Consider the following 25,666-nt stretch of genomic DNA (forward strand, 5'->3'; position numbering starts at 1 on the left):
ACTATTCACAGTCATGCTAGATTCCCCCCCCCCCCTTAATTTCACTAAACCGTTTCCTATGAAGGCATATAAAACTGTCTAGGGGTTCAAACCAGGACACTCATTCATCAACAAGTTTAGCTTCTATTGTTGGAATTGGGGGTGTGTGCGCCATGTAGCAACTGCATTCCTTTTTGCTTTTTTATCACAGTGTTGGCCATTTAGAGATCATGGTCTCTTCCCAGACCATTTTGCTTCATTCAAAGCATTCCTCTGTTTTTTGGGGTTTTTTTTGCTAAATTCAGGTATTTCCAAAAGCAATAATCTTTGTGTAATGCAGAAATACCTGAATTTAGCCAACTAAGAGAAATGTGCGTCAACTGGAAAAAAAATAACCTGCAAAGAAATTGTGTTTATGGCGTTTCTTGCCTTCTTACTACCGAGAAATATTACCCAATCTGGCTTCCATTGACTCTTTACTTAGCGCATTATCTAAAATTAATCTCCGGTTTTGTTGATACAACTACCATGTTTTTCCTCAGTTCTCAGTCTTCTAAAAAAAATTGTGTTTTTTATTTGGTGCAAAGACATTTAATCAAGTATTGTTTTTTATGTTTTCATGGGAGGGGATACATTTTCCTGCTTCCCAGCAGGCTGAAGCTATAACCTGATACCAGCACTGTTTTATTCAGATCTGCCTGGAATTCTGTGTAGGTTGTAGGTGAAGCCTTAAGATGAGGGCCTGAACAATCATATGCACCCTTAACAACCACCCTGATGGAGACCACAAAAATGTACATTTTGCTTTATTTATTGTGTAGACATTTATACCCTGCTCTTCTCTTCAATGGGGACCCAAAGCGGCTTTACAGCATTGTTCTTCTCAGTTTTATCTTCACAACCACCACCTTGTGAGGTATTTGAGGCTGAGAGGCAGTGCCATGTCATGGATCCTCAGTGGGTGACCCTGAGCCAGTCAGAGTGACCTGTGTCTCCCAGATCCTAATCTGACACTCTCTAACCTCTACACAGTGCTCTTGTGTTATTTTGACTGATCCTAATTTTAGTGGTGGCGGTGGGGGGAAGTACATGGTGTTTTTCTTTGGGCCAGTGAAGCTGTCTAGAACTGAAGCGAAGTGGGTTTTCATCTCCAGACAGGTCCCTTAGATCTTTGATGTGGTCTCTGTGCTTCACACCCATGAGATCTAGTGCGCATGTGCTGGATCGATCAGCATTGTAGCAAGCTCTTTAACGGATTTTCGCGCCCAGACCTCGGGCATGCGCAGGACCCCCACCGCGCATGCCCAGAGGGGTGGGCGCGGACATCCCGCCAGTTCCTTTCTTACCGCTGCGTTGGTAAGACTTTTTCTACATCGGTCTGATTGGTTCACTTTTTTGGCTATTTGCCTCACGGTTCTTCGGATTTTTTCCTCCTTTTCTTCCTTTTCCTAATCTTCTTTGTTTGTTCTTCAGAAAAACTAAAAAAAAAAAGTTGTTTTTCGTTGAGGGGAAAGTTGCCGGTTACCTCAGTTTGGCCTTCGGGCTCCCCCCCCCCTCTTCTTCCTTTTTAATTTTTAAGGAGAAGAAGAAGAGAAGAGATTGGATTTATACCCCGCCCTTCACTACCCAAAGGTGTCTCAGAGCGGCTTACAAACTCCTTTCCCTTCCCCTCCCCACAACAGACACCCTGTGAGGTGGGTGGGGCTGAGAGAACTCTGACATAAACTGCTCTTTTTCAAGGACAGCTGTGCCAGAGCTTGTGACTGACCCAAGGTCACATCAGCAGGTGCAAGTGGAGGAGTGGGGAATCAAACCCGGTTCTCCCAGATTAGAGTCCGCACACTTAACCACTGCACCAAACTGGGGCTTTTTTAAGTGGGGCTTTTTTAACCGTTGTAAGGGTTGTGGCAGTAAAGTTGCTCCACCTGACCGCCACACCCTCTGTATTTTTTGTCTGGGGGAATCTCACCGACCTGAGTCTTGCCAGCACTGTGCTAGGTTTTCGAACCAGAAACGAAAAAACCGAGCTGCGCGCCTTAAAGTGGTGCTACTTGAGTCGACGTTACACCCCCCCTCAGTGATGGAGTCCGAGGGACCATCAACATCGACAGCTCCGGCATCAAGACCTTCCTCCGACATCAGCCAACTGACATTGAAGCCACCGGCATCGAAGGCGCAATCCTCCGCTTCCACGCTGGTGAAGAAGAAGTCCAACACAGAAACTCGGGGTACAGCAATAGAGTACAGTAAATACAGAATAAATTGCTGAAAAAGCTCACTAAGATATATACAAAGATATTCAATGAAGAATGTAAATTTCTCAAATTTCCATGATGTAATTTAATACTTGTTTTCAACAGGTGCCAACAGAATGGCTCACACAGCTCCTATACACACAAGTTCTTTCCCATGGACAACATGTCTGAACGTATGGATACCCTTGTGGTGAATTAAATTGTGAGAAGTTCATTGAAAATTGAAGTTTGACAAAGACCATTCTCGAAACGAACGCAGATACACTCGAGAAGTGTTCGTCCTGTTCCTGTGCTGTACATCTGTTGGCACCTGTTGAAAACAAGTATTAAATTACATCATGGAAATTTGAGAAATTTACATTCTTCATTGAATATCTTTGTATATATCTTAGTGAACTTTTTCAGCAATTTATTCTGTATTTACTGAAGAAGAAGTCCAAGCCAAGTAAGGAGCACAAGTCCGCAAAAAAGGGCTCCTCTAAGTCCCTAAAGGCGGCAAAGAAGGGGAAGGTAGCGGTGTCTGCACTGGGTGATGCCCCTAAAGTGCCTCCCGCTCCAATGGCAGTATCGATACCGGAGGTCCATCCCCCTCCACCGATACCAACCATTCAACTCTTGGACTTCGCTATACAACAATTGGAGCGTCCTTACTCCGATATCGAGACGGTAGAGCTCCTAAGTCATCACATGGATGCAGAGCCTTCTCCCTCTCCATCCCGGTCATCAACATCGATGGTGTCAGAGGCTCCCGACATTCGATTCACGTCGGAATCGACATGCCTCTACTACCATGCAGCATCACCCTCCACGTCTGCGTCTCGAACCTGTCGATATCGATGACCACGATTATTTATTTATTTTATTTATTTTATTATTTTATTCAATTTATACCCCACCCTCCCCGCAATGCGGGCTCAGGGCGGCTTACATAGGGGCAAACGCCAATATAAAACATAATTAAAACCATTTAAAATCCCAACAGTACAAAACATTCGAGTTACTGACTATAGTGCTCTAGGTGTTCAACATGAAATTTCACAGATGGCATTTTCAACCGTTCGGCATCGTCTGCTCCAGAGAAGCATTGATGTTCCCTCATCCAGGGCCAGGTAAAGATGGAATAATGGTGATGGTAGTGGCGGCTCCAACTCATACGCCTGGTGAAAGAGCTCCGTCTTACAGGCCCTGCGGAACTGGACAAGGTCCCGCAGGGCCCAGATCTCCGGGAGCTCGTTCCACCAGATAGGAGCCGCTACCGAGAAAGCCCTGGCCCTGGTAGCGGCCAGCCTGGCCTCTTTGGGACCTAGCATTGCCAGGAGATGTTGGGTCCCGGACCGAAGTGCTCGTGGGGGAACATATGAGGAAAGGCAATCCCTTAGGTATGCAGACTGCTCTCAAAGGCAGGCTGTCGCTTTGTCTCCGAGACGCCCAAGATCCACAAGTCGATCCTCCCGAGTCTTTCTACCCCCACCACCACCTCTGTCTTGGGATCAACGCCAACTGAGGTATCTCTATGGGGCTTATCCACCATCCATGTCATGGCTGACTCCGGCGAGTTATTCCGACTGGGATTGTTATTCATCCCACTCTGCCCACAGATCGAGGTTGCCCTACAAATCAAGACCTTCAGCATCTCTGTCTCGTCCTCCGGCCGACAATCCTTCCCACCATGTTCCGGAACTCAGTCGTCCTCCCAATCCCCAAGTAATGCCACCAAACCCCTCAACCAGTCAAACCGAGCTCACTCCAGTTCAAATTCCAGATCAGGACTCTTCTGATTCTGTGGAAGACGACTCGGATACGGACACCTCTGAGGCTCACACCTCTCCTGACCACAAGTCTCCTAACCAGGCTGTCGCAGATGATCTGCCTATATCCCCATCCGACAATGTCACGTCCTATACGGACCTCGTCAAGAGAATGGCTCATTCTTTAGGCCTCTCAGTCGTCCAACAACAACCGCAGGTGACAGATGCAGCCTTCGATATCGTGCAACTGGATACCTCCACTACTTTACTACCCATGTCTACGGTCCTTTTACAAGCCGCAAAAGCACCATGGGAAAAGCCTTCGTCAGCCCCAGTGTCAACAAGACACCTGGACCACATGTACAGAGTTCAGGAGACCGGAGCTGAATTTTTATTCTCCCACCCTCAGCCAAACTCAATGGTTGTAACATCCTCCTCCAAGTCTAAAAGAACACACTCTGCACCTTCTGACAGGGAAAGTAAGAAATTGGATGCATTTGGCAGACGCTTCTACTCCACGGGAGCGTAGGGAGTGAAAACCACTAATTACCTAGCCTGCATGAGCAGATATCAATACACTCTGTGGGAGAGGTTTTCTGAAATCCTAACTCATCTTCCCGAAGACAAGCTTCAGGCAGCCAGAGTTATTCAGAAGGAAGGCATGGTGTTGGCAAAACAGCAGATCAACACTGCAAAACATACCCTAGACACATCCTCAAGAACGATGGCCTCTGCAATAGCTTTAAGGAGACAGTCCTGGCGACGGAATACCAATCTTCCGCAAGATACTAGGTCTTATGTCGAAGACCTCTCCTTCGATGGCCTTCATCTCTTCCACAGCACTACCGATACCATTCTCCAAGAGATGGATAAGAGCATAAAGGCTTATCGCGCTCTTAGTGTCATCCTCCACGAGGCAACAATACCGTCTTCGCACTTGGTCTAGACCCTGGCAAAAGCATACCCCAAGTCGTCAGTCTCCTGACAGACAATGGAGACCACGTACGTCTTCAGGAGGCCAAAAACCAAGGTTTGGATCCAGGCAACAATCTTCCCACACCAAACAGGTGAAGTCCTCCAAACAGGGCTTTTGATTAACCTCCCACCGAGTCAGTTCAAACCCGTGTATCTCCCTTTCTTCGCACCTGGCGTCATATCACCACGGACGAGTGGGCGCTATCCATCTTAACCCAAGGCTACCATATCCAATTCCACCAGAACCCCATCACACCTGTCTTTGTCTCCACACCCCCTTCCCCACCTCTCCTAGAAGAAGTGTCTGTCCTTCTGCACAAAGGAGCCATCGAGCCGGTACCACCACGTCTCCACGGGAAGGGGTTCTACTCCCGCTATTTCACAGTTCCAAAGTGGGATGGAGGCGTTCGACCCATATTAGATCTAAGGGCTCTGAACTCTGAACTTCGAGGAGGGCGGGATACAAATCCAAAGAATAAATAAATAAATAAATAAATAAATTTGTGACCTACCACCGCTTCCGCATGGTGTCCCTGCAGCAGATAATGCCACTTCTTCAGAAAAACGTCTGGATGGCCACCCTCGACCTCCAAGACGCATACTTTCACCTCACCATCCACCCCTCCCACCGCCAATACCTATGCTTCGCAATTGGTCAACAGCATTACCAATATGCAGCCCTGCCGTTCAGCCTGTCGAGCGACCCAAGTGTCTTCACAAAGAGTATGATTGTGGTTGTGGCTTTCCTTTGTCTCAAGGGTATCTCCATCTACCCGTATATCGACGATTGGCTCTTGGTAGCGCCTTCCAAAAATGCCCTAGTCTCAAACATCATCGAGACGTTGACACTTTTGTGAAACTTAGGCCTACAAGTCAATCGGGAAAAGTCTCAATTGCTACCGGTCCAGAAGATACAGTACATCGGTGCTCTACTGGATTCCAAGACATGCATGGCTTACCTTCCGCAAAACAGAGCGGCAGACATTATTCATTTGGCCACTGTCATCCGTACCCAGCCTTCAATCACGGCTTTCAAAATACAGAGGCTACTCGGCCTTATGGCCGCAACTACGTCGGTCCTGGTCTTTGCCAAACTGAAAATGCATTGCCTACAACTGTGGTTTATCTGCAAGTACGACCCAACAGAAAACGCACATACCACCATCCTCTCCCCTCCTCCCAATATACGAGACTCTTTACTTTGGTGGACTGTCCCTTCCAATCTTTTCCAGGGAGCACCTTTCCATCATCCATCACCCCAAATCACCCTGACCACGGATGCTTCCCTGTCGGGCTGGGGTGCCCACATGATGGGTCTTTGTGTCGGAGGCAAGTGGAACACTCACGAACAAAGACGACACATAAACGTCCTGGAACTGCTTGCAATACAGTTCGCTGTCACGAGTTTCCTACCAATGCTCAAGGGGAAATGTGTTATGGTCCTCACAGACAACATCACCACGCTCAGTTATGTCAACAAGCAAGGAGGCACGGTCTCCTTACGCCTTTGCAACCTTGCCATTCAGTTATGGGACCTTTGCATCGCCCACAACGTCTTCCTGGTAGCCACACACATCCCAGGGCACATGAATGTGCAGGCAGACCATCTAAGTCAAGCAGGACTCAGCCTCCATGAGTGGGAAATGAACCCAACATAACTTCTCCCACTCTTCCGCAGGTGGGGAGTTCCCCAAGTCGATGTTTTTGCCACCAGAGCCAACAAAAAGTGTCCTCTGTTCTGCAGTCGAGGAGGCAGGGACCCACAGTCTCTGGGAGACGGTCTCATCTATCCATGGTCCAGGGAATTTCTCTATCTCTTCCCTCCACTACCCCTGCTGTTGAGAGTGGTCCGCAAAATCATCAGCGATGGAGCGGACTGCATCCTTATAACCCCGTGGTGGCCGAGACAGCCATGGTTCTTGACCATTCTTGATCTATCAGCAGGGGTATACCACCAATTTCCTCCGGCACAAGACCTCCTCTTCCTGTCCGATTCCCCTCTCCTGTACCACGATGTACCACACATGAAATTGACAGTCTGGAGAATACCATCACCACCTTTTCCACCCGCGTAGCAAATGTTTTGCTAAACGCCAGAAAGCCTACTACGCGGAAGTCCTACCATTACAAATGGCAAAGATTTTGTTCCTCCTTGGGTGACAAGGCCCCTCGAGCCACCTCCACAGCTCTCGAGAGAGTTTTCCAATTCCTCCTGTCCCTCGCTGACTCGGGACTTTCTCACTTCTCGTTAAGAGTTTATTTGGCCGCACTTTCGGCCTACCATATTCCAGTTGATGGATGCACACTGTTTTCTCATCCGCTTTCAAAACATTTCATGAAGGGTCTGTTGCACCTCTACCCTCCCGTCAAAACTCCTGTCATTCTCTGGGACCTTCCTCTAGTTCTTCGTCAGCTCACGAGGAAACCCTTTGAGCCACTCTCAATTTGTGACCTGAAATTCCTGTCATGGAAGATGGCCTTTCTGGTTGCTGTCACCTCTGCGAGGCGAGTTGGAGAAATACTGGCTTTCAGACATGACACGCCTTACTTGTCCTTTTTGCCAGACGGTGTCCGCCTTGTACCTGACATCTCGTTCCTGCCAAAGGTAGTGTCAGAATTCCACCTACAGGCAGAGGTCTTCCTTCCGGATTTCTTCCCGGCTTCGACATCCTCAGAGGACAGACTGTCACACACATTGGATGTGAAGCGTACGCTCCTGTTCTACCTGAACAGAACCCGCCCAGCGAGATGTGACTCCCAACTGTTCGTCTCGTACACACCAGCAAGGCTGGGGACTCGCATCACCTCTCAGCGCCTCTCAAAGTGGATCGCAGGTCTCATCCGCCTCTGCTACCTGATTGCCAAACAGCCATTGCCTGGCCCTATCAGGGCCCATTCAACCCGGGCTGTTGCAGCTTCCACTGCCTTCCTCCAGGGTGTTCCCTTGACGGACATTTGCAAAGCTGCTACGTGGGCCACACCTAACACCTTCATAAGGCACTACGCCCTAGACGTCCGTAAGAACTCTAATACCAACATGGGACGTCATATTCTATCTTCGGCTACGCAGTAAGGACCTGCCAGCACCCTCCTCCAGCTAGGCCACTGCTCGCTAATCTCCCATGGGTGTGAAGCACAGAGACCACATCGAAGATTAACAGGTTGCTTACCTGTAACTGGTGATCTTTGAGTGGTCATCTGTGCATTCACACCACCCGCTCTGCTTCCCCCCTGCTGTCAGCATCTACATTTTCCATAGGGGTTGATTCGCAGCGGTTTGAAGGAACTGGCGGGATGTCCGCGCCCACCCCTCTGGGCATGCGCGGTGGGGTTCCTGCGCATTCCCGAGGTCTGGGTGTGAAAATCGTTAAAGAGCTTGCTACAATGCTGATCGATCCAGCGCGTGTGCACTAGATCCCATGGGTGTGAATGCACAGACGACGAAGATCACCAGTTACAGGTAAGCAACCTGTTTTTCTGCATTGGTGGTCTGGCTTGTCCATGTCCTGTCGAAAGAGCCTTTTTAGATATGCCTGCAAAGCTCCAGCAGCCAAGTAAATGCTTCCCCTGCTGTTGATATCCCTCTGTTTTACCTTTCAGGTAGAATAGACAGAGCATTCTCAGCTTGCCGTGACAAGGAAGCTGGACCAAGAACTGCCAGTCAAGGAGTGGGGGGGCTGCCCATCACAAGGAATTCCCCATTGTCTAAACATAGACCTTTAAAATAGTCAGCTTTCTTAAGACCATTTGTAAATGGGACCTGCAAGGTTTTTATCTCTGACAACCCCAGGGACACTGCACGTGCACTCATTTAGTCCACTCCCTAATCAAGGTCTGTGTTATTTGTGAGAATACATCGGCTCAGCTATTATTTACTTCCAGGGTAAAGGAAGGGCTGACATTGGTGTGACAATTAAATGTATCCTCAGCCACTCCCATGTTCTAAAACTGCTAAAGCAGCATGGCTTTGCAGAAGCAGTAGACGGGTTGCTTATATTAGCGTAAATGCCAAGTTAGTGTAGTGGAGGTGCCTAGAATGTCTGACTAGGATCTCAGAAGCCCAGGCTCAATTACCCACAATGCCACAAAACTCGCTTGAATGACCTTGGGGGCCAGTCACATTCTCTCACCCTGTCCTACCTCAGAGGGTTGGTGAGAAGATAAAATGGAGGAAGGGAGAACCATAGGCCCTGCTGTGAGCTCCTTGGGAAAGGAGTGTGATAAAAATGTACTTCATAGATAGCACTGGGAGTAGTCTTGTCTTGATGGCTTTTATATGTCCTTCAGACCAGGGATCAAGACATTGCCTTCAGCTGTCACTGGGACGACCAAGGTTGTTCCCTTCAATGTAGTCTTTTGTTTTGGGGCAACTCATTCATTTTGTTTCTGGGTAAAGAGTAGAAAGCTATTTTGGATGAGCAAGATACAGCCCCTGAACCTTGTGGTCATTCGTCTTCCATTAGGCAGCCTCTCCCTGACGTAATAGATGCCTTTAAGTAGCACTGTTCATTGGATGTCTCATGCTATTGATTGCATTGTCTCAAGCTTTTCTCAGCAAGAAAAGTGGGTTATAAATAAAAAATCAAATAAAATTAATATTTGTATAGCATTGGCAACACGTATGCATCTTCCGTGGCCAGTGTGCTGTCTATGTGTTTTTACTTGAGCATTGATTGTACTTGAGTTCAAAGGCAACAAGAAGCAGCCAATGGTGGACTCAACCAATAAGGGTATTGAACCCTGGAGACCTGAGCTCAAATTTACCTGAAAGCTTCCTTAGATTGGGGTCTATCTCAAGTACACACAATAGGTTGGATCCTGTGGTCAGTCAGTGGCAAGTAGCTGATCTTCCCAGCATTTCCCTCCCCAGCATCCATATCTGACATTGGCAATGTTGTATTCCCAGGGTTGCAAGACCCATGTGGAGTAATATACAGGTGGGTCAGGAGGTTGCAGTGGGGAGGGGGCAAAATTGCTTCCTCTTCCATGAGTGGAGCTCCACTGGCAAAAGATGAAGAAAAGAGCAACTTTGCTCCACTCCCCACTGGATCCTCCTGGCCCACATGACTGTTGCTCCATGCATTACTTACAACACCAGGAATAAATCTTCCCAGGGTTGCACCCGTCTGCTAGAGGAGGGGGAAGATCTACAGTCCTGAAAAGGTGGATCCATCCCATCGTTTGTCTTCTGTAGAATGAGGGGAAGGTGCTGAGGATTGTTGTTACCAAAGTTAATGAAATAATGATAGCAAAGTAGTCAGCACTGTAGGCCAAATGCTGTAAATATGATAACTAAAACGTCCTCCCTTCCTGCTGCAAATCTAACATGTTGTTAAACATTGGCTTTTTCTCCCCTACTTCTGATTCTCCAAATTAGGATGGTACTTTATTTGACGGTCGGCCGATAGAGTCTCTCTCGCTGATAGACGCCGTAATGCCAGATGTGGTGCAGACGAGACAGCAGGCCTATAGAGACAAGCTTGCGCAGCAACAGGCGGCAGCTGCAGCCGCGGCCGCTCCTCCGAACCAGCAGGGGTCCACGAAAAATGGCGAAAACACCGCAAACGGGGAAGAAAATGGAGCCCACACCATAGCAAGTAAGCTGACCTGTGTAGAGTTTGACCTAGTTTCGGTCCCATGTGGGTTGAAAATAAGCTGTGTATGATAGCTTTAACGGGCAACCTTTTCATCTTCAAGAAGTATTAGCACATCCTCATTTGAAGTCTGGAATTGAGCTGTGCCCGATGTTTGACCATTTTGCCTTGCACATGTTACCAGGACCAAATGCCGCATGTTCTTCCCAAAACCCCTTTCTTTTACTGTCATCTTCCAGGTGTTTATGCACTGTTCCCTTTGCTGCTGTTTCAACATTATTTGGGTGGGAAGGCAGAGACTTCTTGTTCCTGGAATGATCCACTGATTAAATAGTGAGCATGGTGATGACACATAGCTAAAAGGTTGAGTCAAGCACTAGAATGCCCGAGGGCCAACCAAGCCAATTGACAGTGAGGATAATGTTCCCTGCATCACATTACTCTCACTCTGAATGGGTGTCAGAGGGGAAGGGAGTATAAGCATGACTGCTGTCGAATCTACCGAATACAGCTTGAATTTTCCTTTGCATCACACTGTGGCAGCTCTGCTTCTTTAGATAAGGACCCTGACTATTGTTCTCTTTTTCCCCTGGGTCACTGCTTTGAGCACTTTTATACTTTTTTAAAAGGCCCCTCTGAAATATCGCTGAAAGATTTTGCTTTTTGCTGCAAGTAGATGTGTTTGGGAAAAGCGCCTTCATCTTTTCAGTTCAACTCATGCATGGGTGTTCCAGCGCCATTCCACGCCACTGGATCCCAAGAACTCACACACGGGATGTTTAGGTTCTGCCCCTGCCCCAGCAGGCAGAAAGTGGTAGCCCATCAGACAACTGGTGTTGGTTTCCTTGTGGTCGGTGGTTCCCCCGTGTAGCTCTCTGTGTCATCCATCTACTAATACTGCTAATGTGAGGCTGAAAAAAATTGTCAAACCTTCTGTTGCTGGTTCATCTTAACCTTGCTTAGCCTCCTGTGGTTCTGATTCATTTCTCCTCTCCTACTGCCCCTTCATTTGTTGGGCCTTGTTCAGAATGTCATTGCCCTTTCTGTAACCTTCCCAGTGCCCTACAGTCTTCCGGCACCAAAAAAATGTAATTTAATGTAACAGAGTTATGGTTATAAACACATACGTGTCATCTTGCAAATGTTGTTGCACTTCATTTGCAAATTATTTTGTAATTGGGCTTACTTGGAAACGATGTCGCAGCTTATGACTGTTAGCTGTAAGACCATACAAACCACAGATGCTTTTCCATCTTTCTTACTAAGTGTCTCATATGAGTAAACAGACTCTCTGCAAGCACTTGGAGGCTGTAATGCTCTAGGCCAGTTCACACAGTTGACATTTTCCACTATAAAGTGTGTCTTGAATGTCCTCGTAAGGGTCTCTGCCTGCTTGGTTGGGGGTGGGGGGCTGTGATCTCACTGAGCCTATGTCCACTTCATAAACGTCTGAGATCGCTGAGCCAGACACAACTTGAGATGTAAAGTTTCTAGAAATTGTGGTGTCATGGGGGAAGAGTTTTTTGTTTGTTTGTTTGAATGAAATTAGAGTAAAAATTGAAATATATACAACACGTTCTTATCAAACCAAAATTTATTTTACTGCTTTAACAGCATAGAACACATCATTCACAATTCAGTTGGCATGTAAAATTACAATGATTGTGGAATCGAAAGGTAAAATGACTACATTTTCTACAGGCAAAATGATGAATATACACAATACTTGAGAGAGAGAGAGAGAGAGAGAGAGAGAGAGTGAGAGAGAGAGAGAGAGAGATGCACACTGCTGCACCCTGTGCTAGCTGAGCCCATGTAATCATTCTTTTCTTTGTCTGAGAGATAGAAGAAATAACAATTAAAAATTGAAAGCAACTTTTCTAGTAAACAGTAGAAAGTATATAGAATGCAAATGGGCTCATATAGGCCCAGTAGAACTAGGAGCTTATTTGGATATTGAGTTAAAGTTTAACACTGAAAACCACTTATCATCTTGTTAGTGAAACGGGCCTGTTGCCTGGTGTGCCAACACCCAGTGATGAACACAGCCAGTGAGATTCCAGAGGCAAACAGAACTTTATTGCAATAAAGGGGACCTTGGCAGCAGAAACCTAAGGACACCGTTAGTAAGGCATCATCATTAACTTTTTATACAGTGTGACAAACAACTTTTAGACATGCACAGATGTTTATAGATTACAACACTTAAACTTTCCTCTCTCTATAAGTATATTTTCCAAGCATGCATTTGTTTTTAACCTTCTATATCTCCTAAACGTTGCAGAATAACTCCCCTTATTTCTAAAAGACCACCTTTCCTTAATCCGCTATGGTCTAGAACATCTTGCCCACTTTACCACAACCTATTTTGCTTGTTAACCAAATTTAGCTTGCCTAAGACTTCAGCTACCCTGAATTTATACCAAGCAACATAAATATGACTTTGGTCTTGCCTATCAATCTGAGAGACCTGGGTTCAGAGCCCCTCTCCTCTGTGAAAGCTGCTGGGTGATCTTGGGCCAGTCACTCCCAGCCTGGCCTAGCTCACAGGGTTGTGGTGAGAATAGAAAAGAAAGCTTTTGATAAAGTTCCTCATCAAAGGCTCCTAAGTAAGCTCAAAAATCATGGGATAAAAGGACAAGTCCTTTTATGGATCAAAAACTGGCTAATTAATAGAAAACAGAGAGTGAGTATAAATGGGCAGTTCTCTCAGTGAAGGGGGGTAAGCAGTGGGGTACCACAGGGATCAGTACTTGGTCCACTGCTTTTTAACTTGTTCATTAATGATTTGGAGTTGGGAGTAGATGATACGAAGTTGTTCAGGGTGGTGAAAACCAGTGAGGATTGTGAGGCACTCCAAAGGGATCTGTCAAAGATGGGCAAGTAGGCGTCAACATGGCAAATGGGGTTCAGTGTGGCCAAGTGCAAGGTGATGCACATTGGAGCCAAAAATCCTAAATATAAATACACGTTGATGGGGTCTGAACTGGCAGAGACTGATCAAGAGAGAGATCTTGGAGTTGTAGTAGATAACTCACTGGAAATGTCGAGACAGTGTGTGACTGCAATGAAGAAGGCCAATGCTATGCTGGGGATTATTAGGAAGGGTATTGAAAACAGATCAGCCAATAGCATAATGCCCCTATATAAATCAATGGTGCGACCTCATTTGGAATACTGTGTGCAGTTCTGGTCACCACACCTTAAAAAGGATATTATACCTTTGGAAAAAGTGCAGAAAAGGGCAACTCGAATGATAAAAGGGTTGGAACATTTTCCCTATGAGGAAAGGTTAAGGCGCTTAGGGCTCTTTAGCTTGGAGAAACGACAACTGAGGGGTGACATGATTGAGGTTTATAAGATTATGCATGGGAAAGAGCAGGTAGAGAAAGAGGTACTTTTCTCCCTTTCTCACAATACAAGAACTCGTGGGCACTCCATGAAATTGCTGAGTGGTCGGGTTAGAACGGATAAAAGGAAGTACTTCTTCACCCAAAGAGTGATGAACACATGGAATTCACTGCCACAGGAAGTGGTGGCGGCTACAAGCATGGACGGCTTCAAAAGGGAATTAGATAAGCATATGGAGCAGAGGTCCATCAGTGGCTATTAGCCACAAGGTATAGATAGGGACTCTGGGGCAAGTGATGCTCTGTCATCTTGGTGCTTGGGGGGGTCAACAACAGTAGGAGGGCTTCTAATGTCCTGGCCCCACTGGTGGACCTCCTGATGGCACTGGTATTTCTGGCCACTGTGTGATACCGAGTGTTGGACTGGATGGGCCTTTGGCCTGATCCAACATTGGCATCTCTTATGTTCTTAATAAAATGGAGGAGACGAAAACAACGTAAGCTGCTTTGGGTCATCAGTGGGGAGAAAGGCGGAGTATAAATAGAGCAAGTAAATATTTCTAAGCTCAGAAGTTTCATCTATAACGAACATCTTTAATATTGTTGTCATTTGCAACTTACTAATCTACCATGGAATTCAAAGTGGCATATAGAAGGTCCCCAACAGTCAGTCATCCAAGCACAGCCCAAACTCAGTATTAGCTTCTGCCAGATTTGCTGTATCTTGTGTCTGAGCAACCTGTAATATTCACAGGTTGCAGCAGGAGCAGCTTTCGTAGGATCATTTAAACATAAGAACTGTGATCATGAGCTTGTAAACTCGACCTGATCCCTGACGCGGCTAGCTCAGGCCAGCCTGATTTCAGAAGCTAAGCAGGGTTGGCCTTGGCCAGTGTCTGGAGGAGAGACCACTAAGAAGTACCAGGGTCATGGTGCAGAGCAGGCAATGGCAGACCCAATGTCTCTTGCCTTGAAAACCCTAAGGGATTTCCATACATTGGCTGCAAGTTGAGGGGGGAACCCCCCCCCTCTACCTCAGCCCAGAGTAATCCTGAGTAGAGTTGGGGGGGGGGGGCATGTAGCATTTTGAACACTATTGTTTTGGAGCGACACCAGATACCACTGATGAGACACAGACACCTACATTCTTCAAATGGCAACCTGTGTGTGTGTGTGGGGGGGTTGTGTTAAGTCTTTGGTGGGCTGAACTGCTTTGGGTGAGAGCATTGTATCTGCCGGTCCCACCTCTGACAGTGCATTTAGAAAACTCATTCTAGTTTTCTTCGGTATTAGGTGATTTCTTCTAGAGCTCCCCCACTGACACTTTTATCTTGTTCTTCTCAGCAACATCTTGAGCTCTTGATTGTGATTCTGAGGTATATTTCCTTTCTCTTGTATTTGTCTGGACAGCTACCTTGGTGTCTGCTATTTTGAAGAGGTTTTTTTTTTTTAAAGGTACTTTCTTACTCCTTGGAGGAGCAAGTTCCCTCCCCTGGGAAGAAACTCTGATGTTATTCTAGTTTCTTCTCATCTTAGAAAAGGGGACTTCCCAGCCGCGCAGGCTGCTGTCCTGTACTCATTTGCAGCATCTTTCATTTTTGAGGCCAGTTCAGGCTATTGACTTCCTGCATTGTGGGCTTTCCCCTGGGCTGGAAGCAGCAGCAGATAACTCCTCTTTCTTTTCGGAAGCAGCAGACTCTACAGCGGCGCCATCAATATTTTCTTTGCAGCAGTCAGTAAGGTCCCATGATAGTGTAATCGGATGAGTGGCTTGTCTATGGGGAAGAGTCCTTTGAGGTTGAAGCTGGGGTATGTATGATTCATGTGCCTCCCTGGGGTGCATGGTGGGTCAGCGGGAAAGGGGCCTGTGCGCAAAAGGGTTAAACTTTCTGCCTGTTCCCGGAGGCCCAAGCATGGTGGGTCAGCGGGAAAGGGGCCTGTGCGCAAAAGGGTTAAACTTTCTGCCTCTGCCCGAAGGCCCAAGCTAGGTACCTCGTCCAAAGTCAACTTTCGCCAAGGGGGGGGGGGTGCAGGAAGCGGGCACACGCTGCTTACAGGGAATGATATCTAGGCAGAAAGAATGGGAGCTTATCTCCTTATCGGCTCCCTCCAGTACCAGAGGTGTTATGCCTGTTTATGGCAGTTGCTGGGGAACTGTGAGCTGGAGGAGGCCGTTGCACTCATCCAGCTTGTGGGCTCCTTAGAGGCAAGTGGTCAGCCACCGTGGGGACACCTAAAAGAGGTGAGGGGCCTCTTTGGAGATCTTCAGGGGGTGTCTGCTAGGGCTTCTGAGGGGGGTTGAATGGCAGGCATCTTTTGAGGGGGGGAAGGAGGAGAGATTTGGGGTTTGCTGCTTTATTGGTTTTCACTGAAAATCTGTGCAACTATTGTTAAGCCACCTTGAACCGTGAGAAAGGGCGGGATAGAAATGGTTTAAATAAGCCAACAGAATGCTGGATTTGGTGGGCCCTGCATTCAGCATGGATCTTCTTATGTTCTTAACTCCCCCAGTGCCTAGCAAGCCAACTGGAGGGGGGAGAAATCCTTTTAAAAAAGAAGGGGGGGGGGGGGGGGGGGGTGATGGCAGGAAAGCAGACCTCCTCCCATCTGGCAGTTTTCCCTGGCCGATGTCCCCCTCCTTCCCCATTATGAGAGGAATATGGGTCTGGGAATTCCCTGTTTCCTTGGTAACATCTAGGTCGGCAGTGAGTCAGCAAGGGATGAGGATGTGAGCCATCTCAGGCATGGCACTGTCAGCTAACTGGGTAGCTAATGAAGACAGAGGAAGCGGGAGAGTGCCATCTTCAGAATGCCTTCAGTTTTCAAATATTTCCTCCCCTGGACTGGGGTCTGTAGGGAAGAAGCAAAATTCTCTGCCTCTGGAGGCGAAGCAGGGCCCAGGCAAGGGATTGTTTTGCATCTTATTTGTATTTGAACTCCCCACCACCACCATCTGGATTGGAGCTGCTGAGAAAAAAAGGGGGAGGGGGCAACCAAGTCTCCGTCATCTAGTTTGATCGCAGCTAGAGCTGAAAGCTGCAAGCATCTTGTTTAATTTCTGCAAGAAGGAAGGGCTTTGACTTCTGGGGGAGGGGCTGAGAGCTTAAGCCCGCTTGGAAGCCCTCTGCGCTGCCTTTATCACACAGAGCCCACTGGGTATGGTCACTGAGCTAGGATTGGGGAGGCCCGTTAAAATCCCCACTCTGCCGTGAAGTGACCTTGGGACAGTGACTCTGTCTCAGGCTAACCTACCTCGTAGAGTTGTTGTGAAGATAAAAGTGTGAAGGACTGGGCTTTGGTTAATCCGTGGTGAGGGTGTTAAGCGCTCTGCATGTGCTCATTGGTGGTGGTGGAAAGTGCCGTCAAGTCGCAGCTGACTTACAGCAACCCGGTGGGGTTTTCTAGGAAAGAGCTGTTCAGAGGTGGCTTGCCATTGCCTGCCTCCGTGTCACAACCCTGGTATTCCTTATTCCTTGGGGGTCTCCCATCCAAATACTAGCTAAGGGTGATGCTGCTTAGCTTCTGAGATCTCAGGAGATCGGGGTAGCCTGGGCTGTCTAGGGCCGGGCCACGTGCTTGTTACGTTGCAAAATTCCAAGTTTGGCTCTGATGTTCAAAACAAGTTCTACAGCTATACCCTGGCAGAAATAAAACTGGCAGCAGGGGGGGGCAAACTGGCCAACAGTTGGACTTGCCGTGTGGGGTTATTGCGGGAACGTGGCTCGAATTTGCCCTTTAAAATAAACAAGTAAATGTGTCTTGGATGTCATCTACACATATTACGGAGTGCCCAGGTTTAATCAGACATAACATAATCACACATGAGTTGTGGATTCTCCTTAATGCCTGTGTGTGCAGAGACCAAATAGGATCAGGACCATCGTGCCTGGAGAAGGGGCTTCAGCTTCACCCCACAACCATTTTTGCTGCCTGAAACAGTCCCAAACAGGTCCTCTTTGGGGAAATCTATGTGATCCCTGGGATACTTGCGGTTTTCCCCAACAGGCCTAGTAGCACAACTTGAACCCACAGCTCAAGTGTGACAGTGTTATGTCTGTCCAGGGGAGGGCCCCCAGACGCAGCCTCTATACCAGGGGTGTCGAACTCATTTGTTATGGAGGTCCAGATTTGACATAAATTGGACTTTGTTGGGCCGGGCCGTGTGTGTCATAAAATGTAATGCCAGGTAGCGGAGTTATAAACTTGATAAAGGACGCAAACATGCTCGAAACATTAGCATTCTTGCAATATTTTGTTTATTTAACAGTCTCTGATGACTGACACTTCTTGCTCTGAATTATTGCATTAAAATGTCTGCTGTAGCAATCTGGGAGGGGGAGGGGGAGGGGCCTCAGCCCAGTGCAGGGAGCAGAAGCTTGCCTATCTATCTCCCCTGAACGATTGAGAGTGTCTGGGAAAGCAAGCTATGCTGCAGCAGCAGCAGAACTGGAGGAAGAAGCAGGAGACAGCCAGTCCCTTGCGGGCCTGATAGAAGCCATCTGGGGGGCCTGATCCGGCCCCTGGGCCGCATGTTTGACACCCCTGCTCTATACTCTGTAATGTGTGAAGCAGCTCATAACCCTCAAGGGCAGGGCTCCCCAACCTTTTGGAACCTTGGAGTTCCGGCACAGGTCAGGGGGCACAACCACAAAATGGCTGCCGCAGTAGGCAGAGAGACACCCAGAGGAAGCTCCGGTGCAGGGGAGAAGAAGGGTAATTAAAAATAAATTGGGAGAGAGCATTGAGAGAGAATGAAACAAACGCTGTGATTGCAGCAGCCACTGAAACAGTGTTGTTTTAATTGCATAGCCACGCAGGTCTTCAGTGGCAAATCAGAAGAGCCCCACCTGGCCCTACCCACTTTCTAAAAACGATTGGCAGGCTCCAAGAAAGGTGTTGGCAGGTGCCATTTTAGGGACCCCTGACCCAGGCAGATGGGGGAGGTAGCAGTGCTGTGACAATGTAGGGGAATTTTCATTAAAAGGAGGGTCCAGCTGCACATAATGTGAAGTCAGATTGGATCTGAGGGCTCTGGTGTTCTGGGAGGGCTTAACCTTTCCCCCCCATCACGCACCCTGTTGACCTCATAGAAATTAGCCATCCTTGGTAAGCAATGGCAGAGGAAGAAAGCCCAGGCAACTGTATTGCACATCTCTGTTTTCTCCTTTCACGGCTAATAGCAGGGTTAACCCACCCTTCAGCAGTACAGCATCCTCAGTCCAAATCCCCTATCACCCCACCGATCTCCAGTGTACTGCAAAGCTTGGTCCTGGGTTGTCACAGATGCTTGGGATGGTCTGGGAGCATCAGATGGTGCGTGACTGTTATTTATGTGGGTTTTGACAGGTTAGCACTTCATTTTGTATGTGTGAAACCTACAGAACTGCACATTATTTTAATAAAAATTATGCCTTCCTTCTTTTTCCACGCTCAACCGTGTGCTGTAGCTCAGGCTGGAGAGCCAGCACTAATGTAGTGAGACTGTGGTGTTCCAGCCACCCCTACTGGCTGGAAATGCAAACGATTCCTGCTTTCCTTCTGGCTCTGAAGAACTAAGGGCTTTCATGGCTGCTGGGTTCCAGATAGCAATAACTGCTCCTGTATTTCTGCACGTGGGCAGAAGCCTCTCTCTAGAGCTGTTCAGGAGGCGTGCAGCAGTGTTCCCTCTAAGCTGAGTTAGTATGAGCCAGCTCACAGTTTTTTAGCCTCTGGCTCACAGATTTTTGTCTTCGCTCGGGGAGGATGGATCCAGAGCAAACTAATTTATGCAGTAGCCAAATCACCCACTCACAACTTTCATGCCAGGAGCTCAGAAAGTAAAATTTTTGCTCAGAAGACTCTACAGCTTAGAGGGAACATTGGTGTGCAGTGCTTGTAGTTGATGTGGGCCTCCATTATCTTAAAAATGGATCAGTAGGTTAATTTACACACACACACACACACACACACACACACACACACACACACATTTGATCCAAGATAAACTAAAAAGCAGGATAGTCTTGGCTGTGAGTTTCTCTTTACAAATGACCCAATGCATAGCTCTAATATGAACTTCCTTGCAAGATATACACTACATGGTTCCTTAATTTGTGACTAGTCCATGTTACACAACTATGTTTGGGTCAAGCCCCTCTGCCTGGTAAAACAACTGATTATCTATAACAGGGGGAGAAAGAGGGTTAGCAGTTTGATTTTTGTCCCTGTAAAGTTTTATATCCTATCCTGATCTGCGAGATCAAGAGGGGGCCTCCCTCTCTCAACCCCCTGAGAAATCCATTTACTTTTACACCTGCTTCACAAGACCAAATTAACATCCGGTGCACACATCACCGTCAGCTGTGCCACAAACCAATCTTATTATCGGTTAACATTTCAAACCTGCCATTTATGGCAGGGGGTGGATTCGAATCCACATCCCTCCATGTCTGAAACCAGTACTTTATCCCAGGGGCCCCCAACCTGCAGGCTTTGTAAATCTGACACAGTGCAGTGAGCGCAAACACAAAATGGCTGCCGCAAGAGGCAGAGCCAGCCACAAAATGTCAGCGAGTGAGGTTATACATTACTCTAATAGTAAATCTTGAACATTTCAGGCAGAAACCCTTTTAAAATTTCAGGATGCCTTTTAAAGTTAACATTGTTTTTAAAAATTTCCTCTCATAACTGCCGCTTACCCTCAGTCACGCAATGGAGAGCCATCTGCCCAGCCAATCACATCTCCAGTGGCCAAACGGAAGCCCTGCTAGAGGAAGCCCCATCTCTAGTCCTGCCTGCTTTCTAAATATACTTGGCAGGCACTGTGGCACCTGCGAGCGCCACATTGGGGACCTAGGCTTGCCAAGTCCCCTCGGGTGGCTGGGAAAACCCCGCCCCAGAGGCCCGTTCCCCGCCGGCGGCAGATCGGGCCCTGGGGGGAACCCCACCCCGACGTGCGCCTCACCCCGAAGTGACGTGACGACGCTGGGGGTGGGGCCACGGTCATCCGAGGGAAAACTCTACGGCGCGCTACAGACGCCGGACGGGAGTCCCCAGCTCCGGAGGAATTTACACTTGGCAACCCAATGGGGACCTCTGCTCTATCCATACATCCGCACTGGCATTCTCTAATCTCCGGTACTGGCTTAGTGGCTTTAGAGCAGGTTTGGTTTCGCCAGCCACCTATTGAAAGAGCTTGTTTGGCCCAGAGTAGCCTCAGAACACGTGCCTTTTGACTTTGTATAGTATTCGGGTGCCTCAGAGGGACAGGAAATCTGATGGTCTAAGGAAGCCAAGGAAGGTCAGGGAAGAGTCTGGTGCGTGCTCTGGCAGTGCATGCACAGAGGAGTCCTTTTTGGGTTCCAGGCAGGAAGTGACCAATGCGTGTGAAAATAATGGAATACCTGTCTCCTCTTGTTGTTCCCAATAATGCAGATAATCACACAGATATGATGGAAGTGGACGGTGATGTTGAAATCCCTCCCAATAAAGCAGTGGTGCTGCGTGGCCACGATTCCGAAGTATTCATCTGCGCTTGGAACCCCGTTAGCGACCTTCTGGCCTCAGGGTATGTGCCCCGCTAAAGCCGTTCAAGATGCTTCTTTGTCACTGCAGTTGTATCTGCTTCCTCAAAAGCCATTCAAAACATCCCTTCCTTTTTGAACTGGGGAATGTTAAGTGTTGTTGCAGAGAACGTACCCTTTTAGTCTGAACGAAAGCCCTTAGAAATGTGACTGTGTGTAAAAGCATCACCTCCACGGTCAGAGGCAAACATCTGGTCATGGATACGAAGGCTGAACTTGTCATTGTATAGGGCTCAGACAGACATGGCAAAGCCCATATTCTTACATCCAGCTATAAAATACAGATTGCAGCCTCAGTTTGCCCCGGGGTTGTGTGGGAAATAGAAAGAAAGTTTAACTCTTTAAACTCTGCTTGGTTTCGATAATCGGAACTGGATCGTACCCTCCCCCCACTCCATTTCAAAGCATGCATTTTTCTCCTTTAAATGCTGATATCAAAGTTGGAAGTGTAGATACAGTTAGGGGATTTGTTAAACCCCCTTTCTCTTCCTTGCACAGCCCTGAGGCAAATTAAGGCCACACAAACCTGCAGTCTGCATTTTAGGAAAAGTGTGATAATCATCTGGTCTGTTTGAGCCTCTGGGCTAAATCTGGAGGAAGCCTAGCTGCCAGTACGTGTGGCTTGTTGGCTCACTTGTAGGAAAGGCTGTGAGCTATCTGTTTAACACACAATGAGAGCAGCAGACTTATTTATGGAAGCCGACTTCACCATGCCACTTGGATTTATCTGACAATTCCATGAAGAGAGCAGTGTCACCCAGCTAACCCCACCACACCCTTCTCCGAGTGCTGTTTGCATGTGCTTAATTCAAGCAGTTCTCAGGCAAATACATTTTTGTGAACTGACACCGCCTTTTGGTTGTAAAGTTCAGCTTCTGATAAACTTTTTTTAAAAAGCCTTAAAGAAATGTAGTATTCTTGCTTTCTTCCTGTGGACGCAGCCTACTTTGAAGTGGGGAAAAAGCGACTGGCTGCTGTGTTATTTCTTGGGACATAAAAATAGTTTCATTTGATCTGGGAAATTACAGTTTATGAAACATCATAGCATAGGCAAGGATAGGCCCGTAGCTACAGTGGGGCATCTTGGGGCCTGGCCCCCCTGACTTACCACCAAGGCCACCCAACTTCCCATCCAGCTCAGGCACTTCTTTAGGTGTATGTGTGGGGTGCACCCTGACTTATATAAAGGCCCTCCGGATAAAGAAAATCCTGACTACGGGCCTTGGCAAGGACACGCGAAACCCAATCTGAGTGTTTCTTATACAAGTGCCCCTATGCTGAGCTCAGTCATGAACAAGAAAACCTACCTATGTCTTTTGTTCATTCGGGGGAGTGCTTGAGCTTCTTAGGAGGAATAGTAATATCCTTAAGGCTTCTTTTCTTTTATTTAGGCTTTAATGTTATTATGTAGATAGCTGAAACAAATCCCCAATCTGGTTCTGTTTATTAGACTACTGTAACACTCTCTACATGGGGCTGCCCTTGTCGCAAATTCGGAAGCTGCAGCTAGTGCAGAATGCCATGGCCAGGCTGTCGATGGGCTTACCTAGATGGGAGAACATCCAGCCTGTGCTGAAGGCCCTCCACTGGCTGCCAATAGCATACCAAATTCGCTTCAAGGTGTTGGTGCTTACCTTTAAAGCCCTATATGGCCAGGGTCTGACATACCTGAGGGACCGCCTTTCCCCACATATACCCCAGAGAGCACTGCAGTCGGGGTCACAGAACCGGTTGACCCTCCCAGGCCTCAAGGATGCCAGGCTCGCTGCGATGAGGGCCAGGGCCTTTTCAGTGGCGGCTCCTTACTGGTGGAACGAGCTCCCAGAAGAGATCAGGGCCCTGCAGGGTCTCTTACAGTTCCACAGGGCCTGCAAGACGGAGCTCTTCCACCAGGCCTTCAACTAGGAGCCGCCCCACTATTACCATCAACGAGCCCGGCCCTCAGCTTTAACATCTGGCTCATTCCATCGAGTGACTCAGGACGACACTGAGCCGGAATTGGGCTGTTGTAGACATCTCTAGCACGCCATGCAAATAATGAACTGTATAATCAATAGCACATTATGATTTTATGAATTTATCTGTATTGTACTGTTTTATAATGTTTTTATGGTTTTGCCGGCAATTGGTGCCAATGCTGTAAGCCGCCCTGAGCCCGCTTGCGGGAAGGCGGTATAATAAGTCGAATTAATAAATAATAAATAAATATAAATATCGTACAGATCAGGAGATTCGACGGCAAGAATATGGAACCTTAGCGAGAACAGTACCAGCGGATCCACGCAGCTGGTCCTCCGGCACTGTATACGAGAAGGGGGCCAAGATGTACCGAGCAACAAAGACGTGACGTCCTTGGACTGGAATGTAAGCAGAAACTACAAGTGTTCCAAGTGTCTGTTAGATACGAGTACTGTTTATTTTATTTGTAAAAACACAGAGGATAGAAATCTAGAAAAAGGGAAGGTTCTAGCCAAACCTCTCCGATTAGGAGAATTCCAGTAGGTGGAGAAAGATTAGGGAGAGCTATTGAATTTACTTTTCCATTCCTCTGCCAAATCCTTGCTATGTAAGAATGTCGATCACAGCCATCCCCAAAGCTTCCAAACACTTCTGATGGACGTTTAATGGTGGGAGGTGGCTATTTCTGAACATTCACTTTTGAGTTGTGGGTATCCATTTTTAGTTTTGCCATAGCACCCCTCAGTGTACATGGTGATATAAGATCAAAACCAGATGCCTGCTGAAATGTCAGCCTTTTTTGTGTATCTGGGACATTACCCAGAGAACCATACTCGCTCAGCGCAGTTTGGACTTTTCCAAGAAACACGACACACAACCCCCTACTTTGAATGTCAAATAGCTTTTGAAACTTCGGCGGACGTTCAGAAATGGTGTGTGATGCACTGCTGAAGTTTGCCATTCCAAGAAGGAAAACAAGATCCTCCTGGGTTTGCTCAACTTTCCAGCACGTGGCCCTGGACGGCAGAATTAAGTCAATAAAACAGAGAGGGGTGGGAACAATAAATGGCGAAGATTAAATGGTGTTGGTAACAAGCATAACTTATAGTGACCCTGAGTTACAGTGTTATCAACAAAACAATCAAAAGATAAGCTCATCAAGTCTAATTAGGGACTTCAGAACCTAAGAATAGCCCTGCAGGATCGGACCAAATATCCATGTAGGCCTGCATCCCATTTCCCAAAGTGGTCAACCAGATGTCCCTGTTGAGCCTCTTGAAGGCGAGAGCTTTAGCCTAGCAAGTGGTATTCAGAGGTATAATGCCTCTGAACATGGAGTTTCCATTTTAGCCTTCACAGCTATTAATTGTCAATGGACCAGTCCTCCAGTGGACTAATTCCTCTTTAAGGCACTTGAGTCAGTGGCTGTGAGCACAGTCTGTGGGAGCAGATTCTATAGGTTAATTATGCATCACATGAAAAGAAGTATTTTCTTATGTCTGTCCTGATACCTGTTCCGTGCTGGTGGGAAAAGCAGATCAAAAAGTTCACTGTCGGAGCATGAGGTATCTTCCCTTTGCTCTCGATAGTATGCAGTCCCATGGCTCAGGATATAGTTATAGCCAAGTGAGTATTATGTATGAAGGTTCTGGTTTGCGTAGTTGGAGTCCGTGTGAGAATGCTACAAATCTCTACTTTTGCCCCACAGAGTGAAGGTACGCTTCTAGCAACGGGATCATATGATGGATTTGCAAGGATATGGACTAAAGATGGTGAGTGGAGAGCTTGCTTTTCTGCTTTGAGTTTTACACCAGAACGTGTTTTGTCGATTTTTCCCTCCCTCCCTCTCTCCCTCCCTCCTCCTCCTCCTCCTCCTTCTTTTTCTTCTTCACATTTTTCTAAGTGTTTCCTTTTAATTTTTAGGTAACCTCGCCAGCACGTTAGGGCAACATAAAGGTCCCATATTTGCATTAAAATGGAACAAGAAAGGCAATTTCATTTTAAGTGCAGGCGTGGACAAGGTGAGAACACATTTGGCTTGTTAAAATTCATTGTTGCCAGTTTAATTAAGAGGTAATCAAGCCACGATAGGTATTGTTGGCACCGAAAAGGTAGTAAAACTGTCCAGGTTTAGCAAGAGCCACCTTTGCTGTTGCTTAATCAGGCCCTGAATGTAGCAGGTGATTTATATGCATTGCAGACAACAGATGTGATCTCTTAATGCCAATGAAAATCACAATTCAC

At 47.3% G+C, this 25,666-nt stretch overlaps 1 protein-coding gene across 1 annotated transcript in view; it reads left to right on the forward strand.

The window, feature by feature from the left end:
* TBL1XR1 (transducin (beta)-like 1 X-linked receptor 1) overlaps positions 1–25,666 on the forward strand; it is a 149,596-nt gene that overhangs the window by 106,885 nt on the left and 17,045 nt on the right. The window contains exons 4-8 of the mRNA XM_015421333.1: positions 10,335–10,554; positions 21,315–21,447; positions 23,686–23,827; positions 25,131–25,194; positions 25,346–25,443. Coding sequence (XP_015276819.1) covers positions 10,335–10,554; positions 21,315–21,447; positions 23,686–23,827; positions 25,131–25,194; positions 25,346–25,443 — 657 coding nt within the window. The remainder of the gene's footprint in view (positions 1–10,334; positions 10,555–21,314; positions 21,448–23,685; positions 23,828–25,130; positions 25,195–25,345; positions 25,444–25,666) is intronic.

Source organism: Gekko japonicus, unplaced genomic scaffold (genome assembly GCF_001447785.1).
Source record: "Gekko japonicus isolate JY-2015 unplaced genomic scaffold, Gekko_japonicus_V1.1 scaffold516, whole genome shotgun sequence".
Lineage (NCBI taxonomy): Eukaryota > Metazoa > Chordata > Lepidosauria > Squamata > Gekkonidae > Gekko > Gekko japonicus.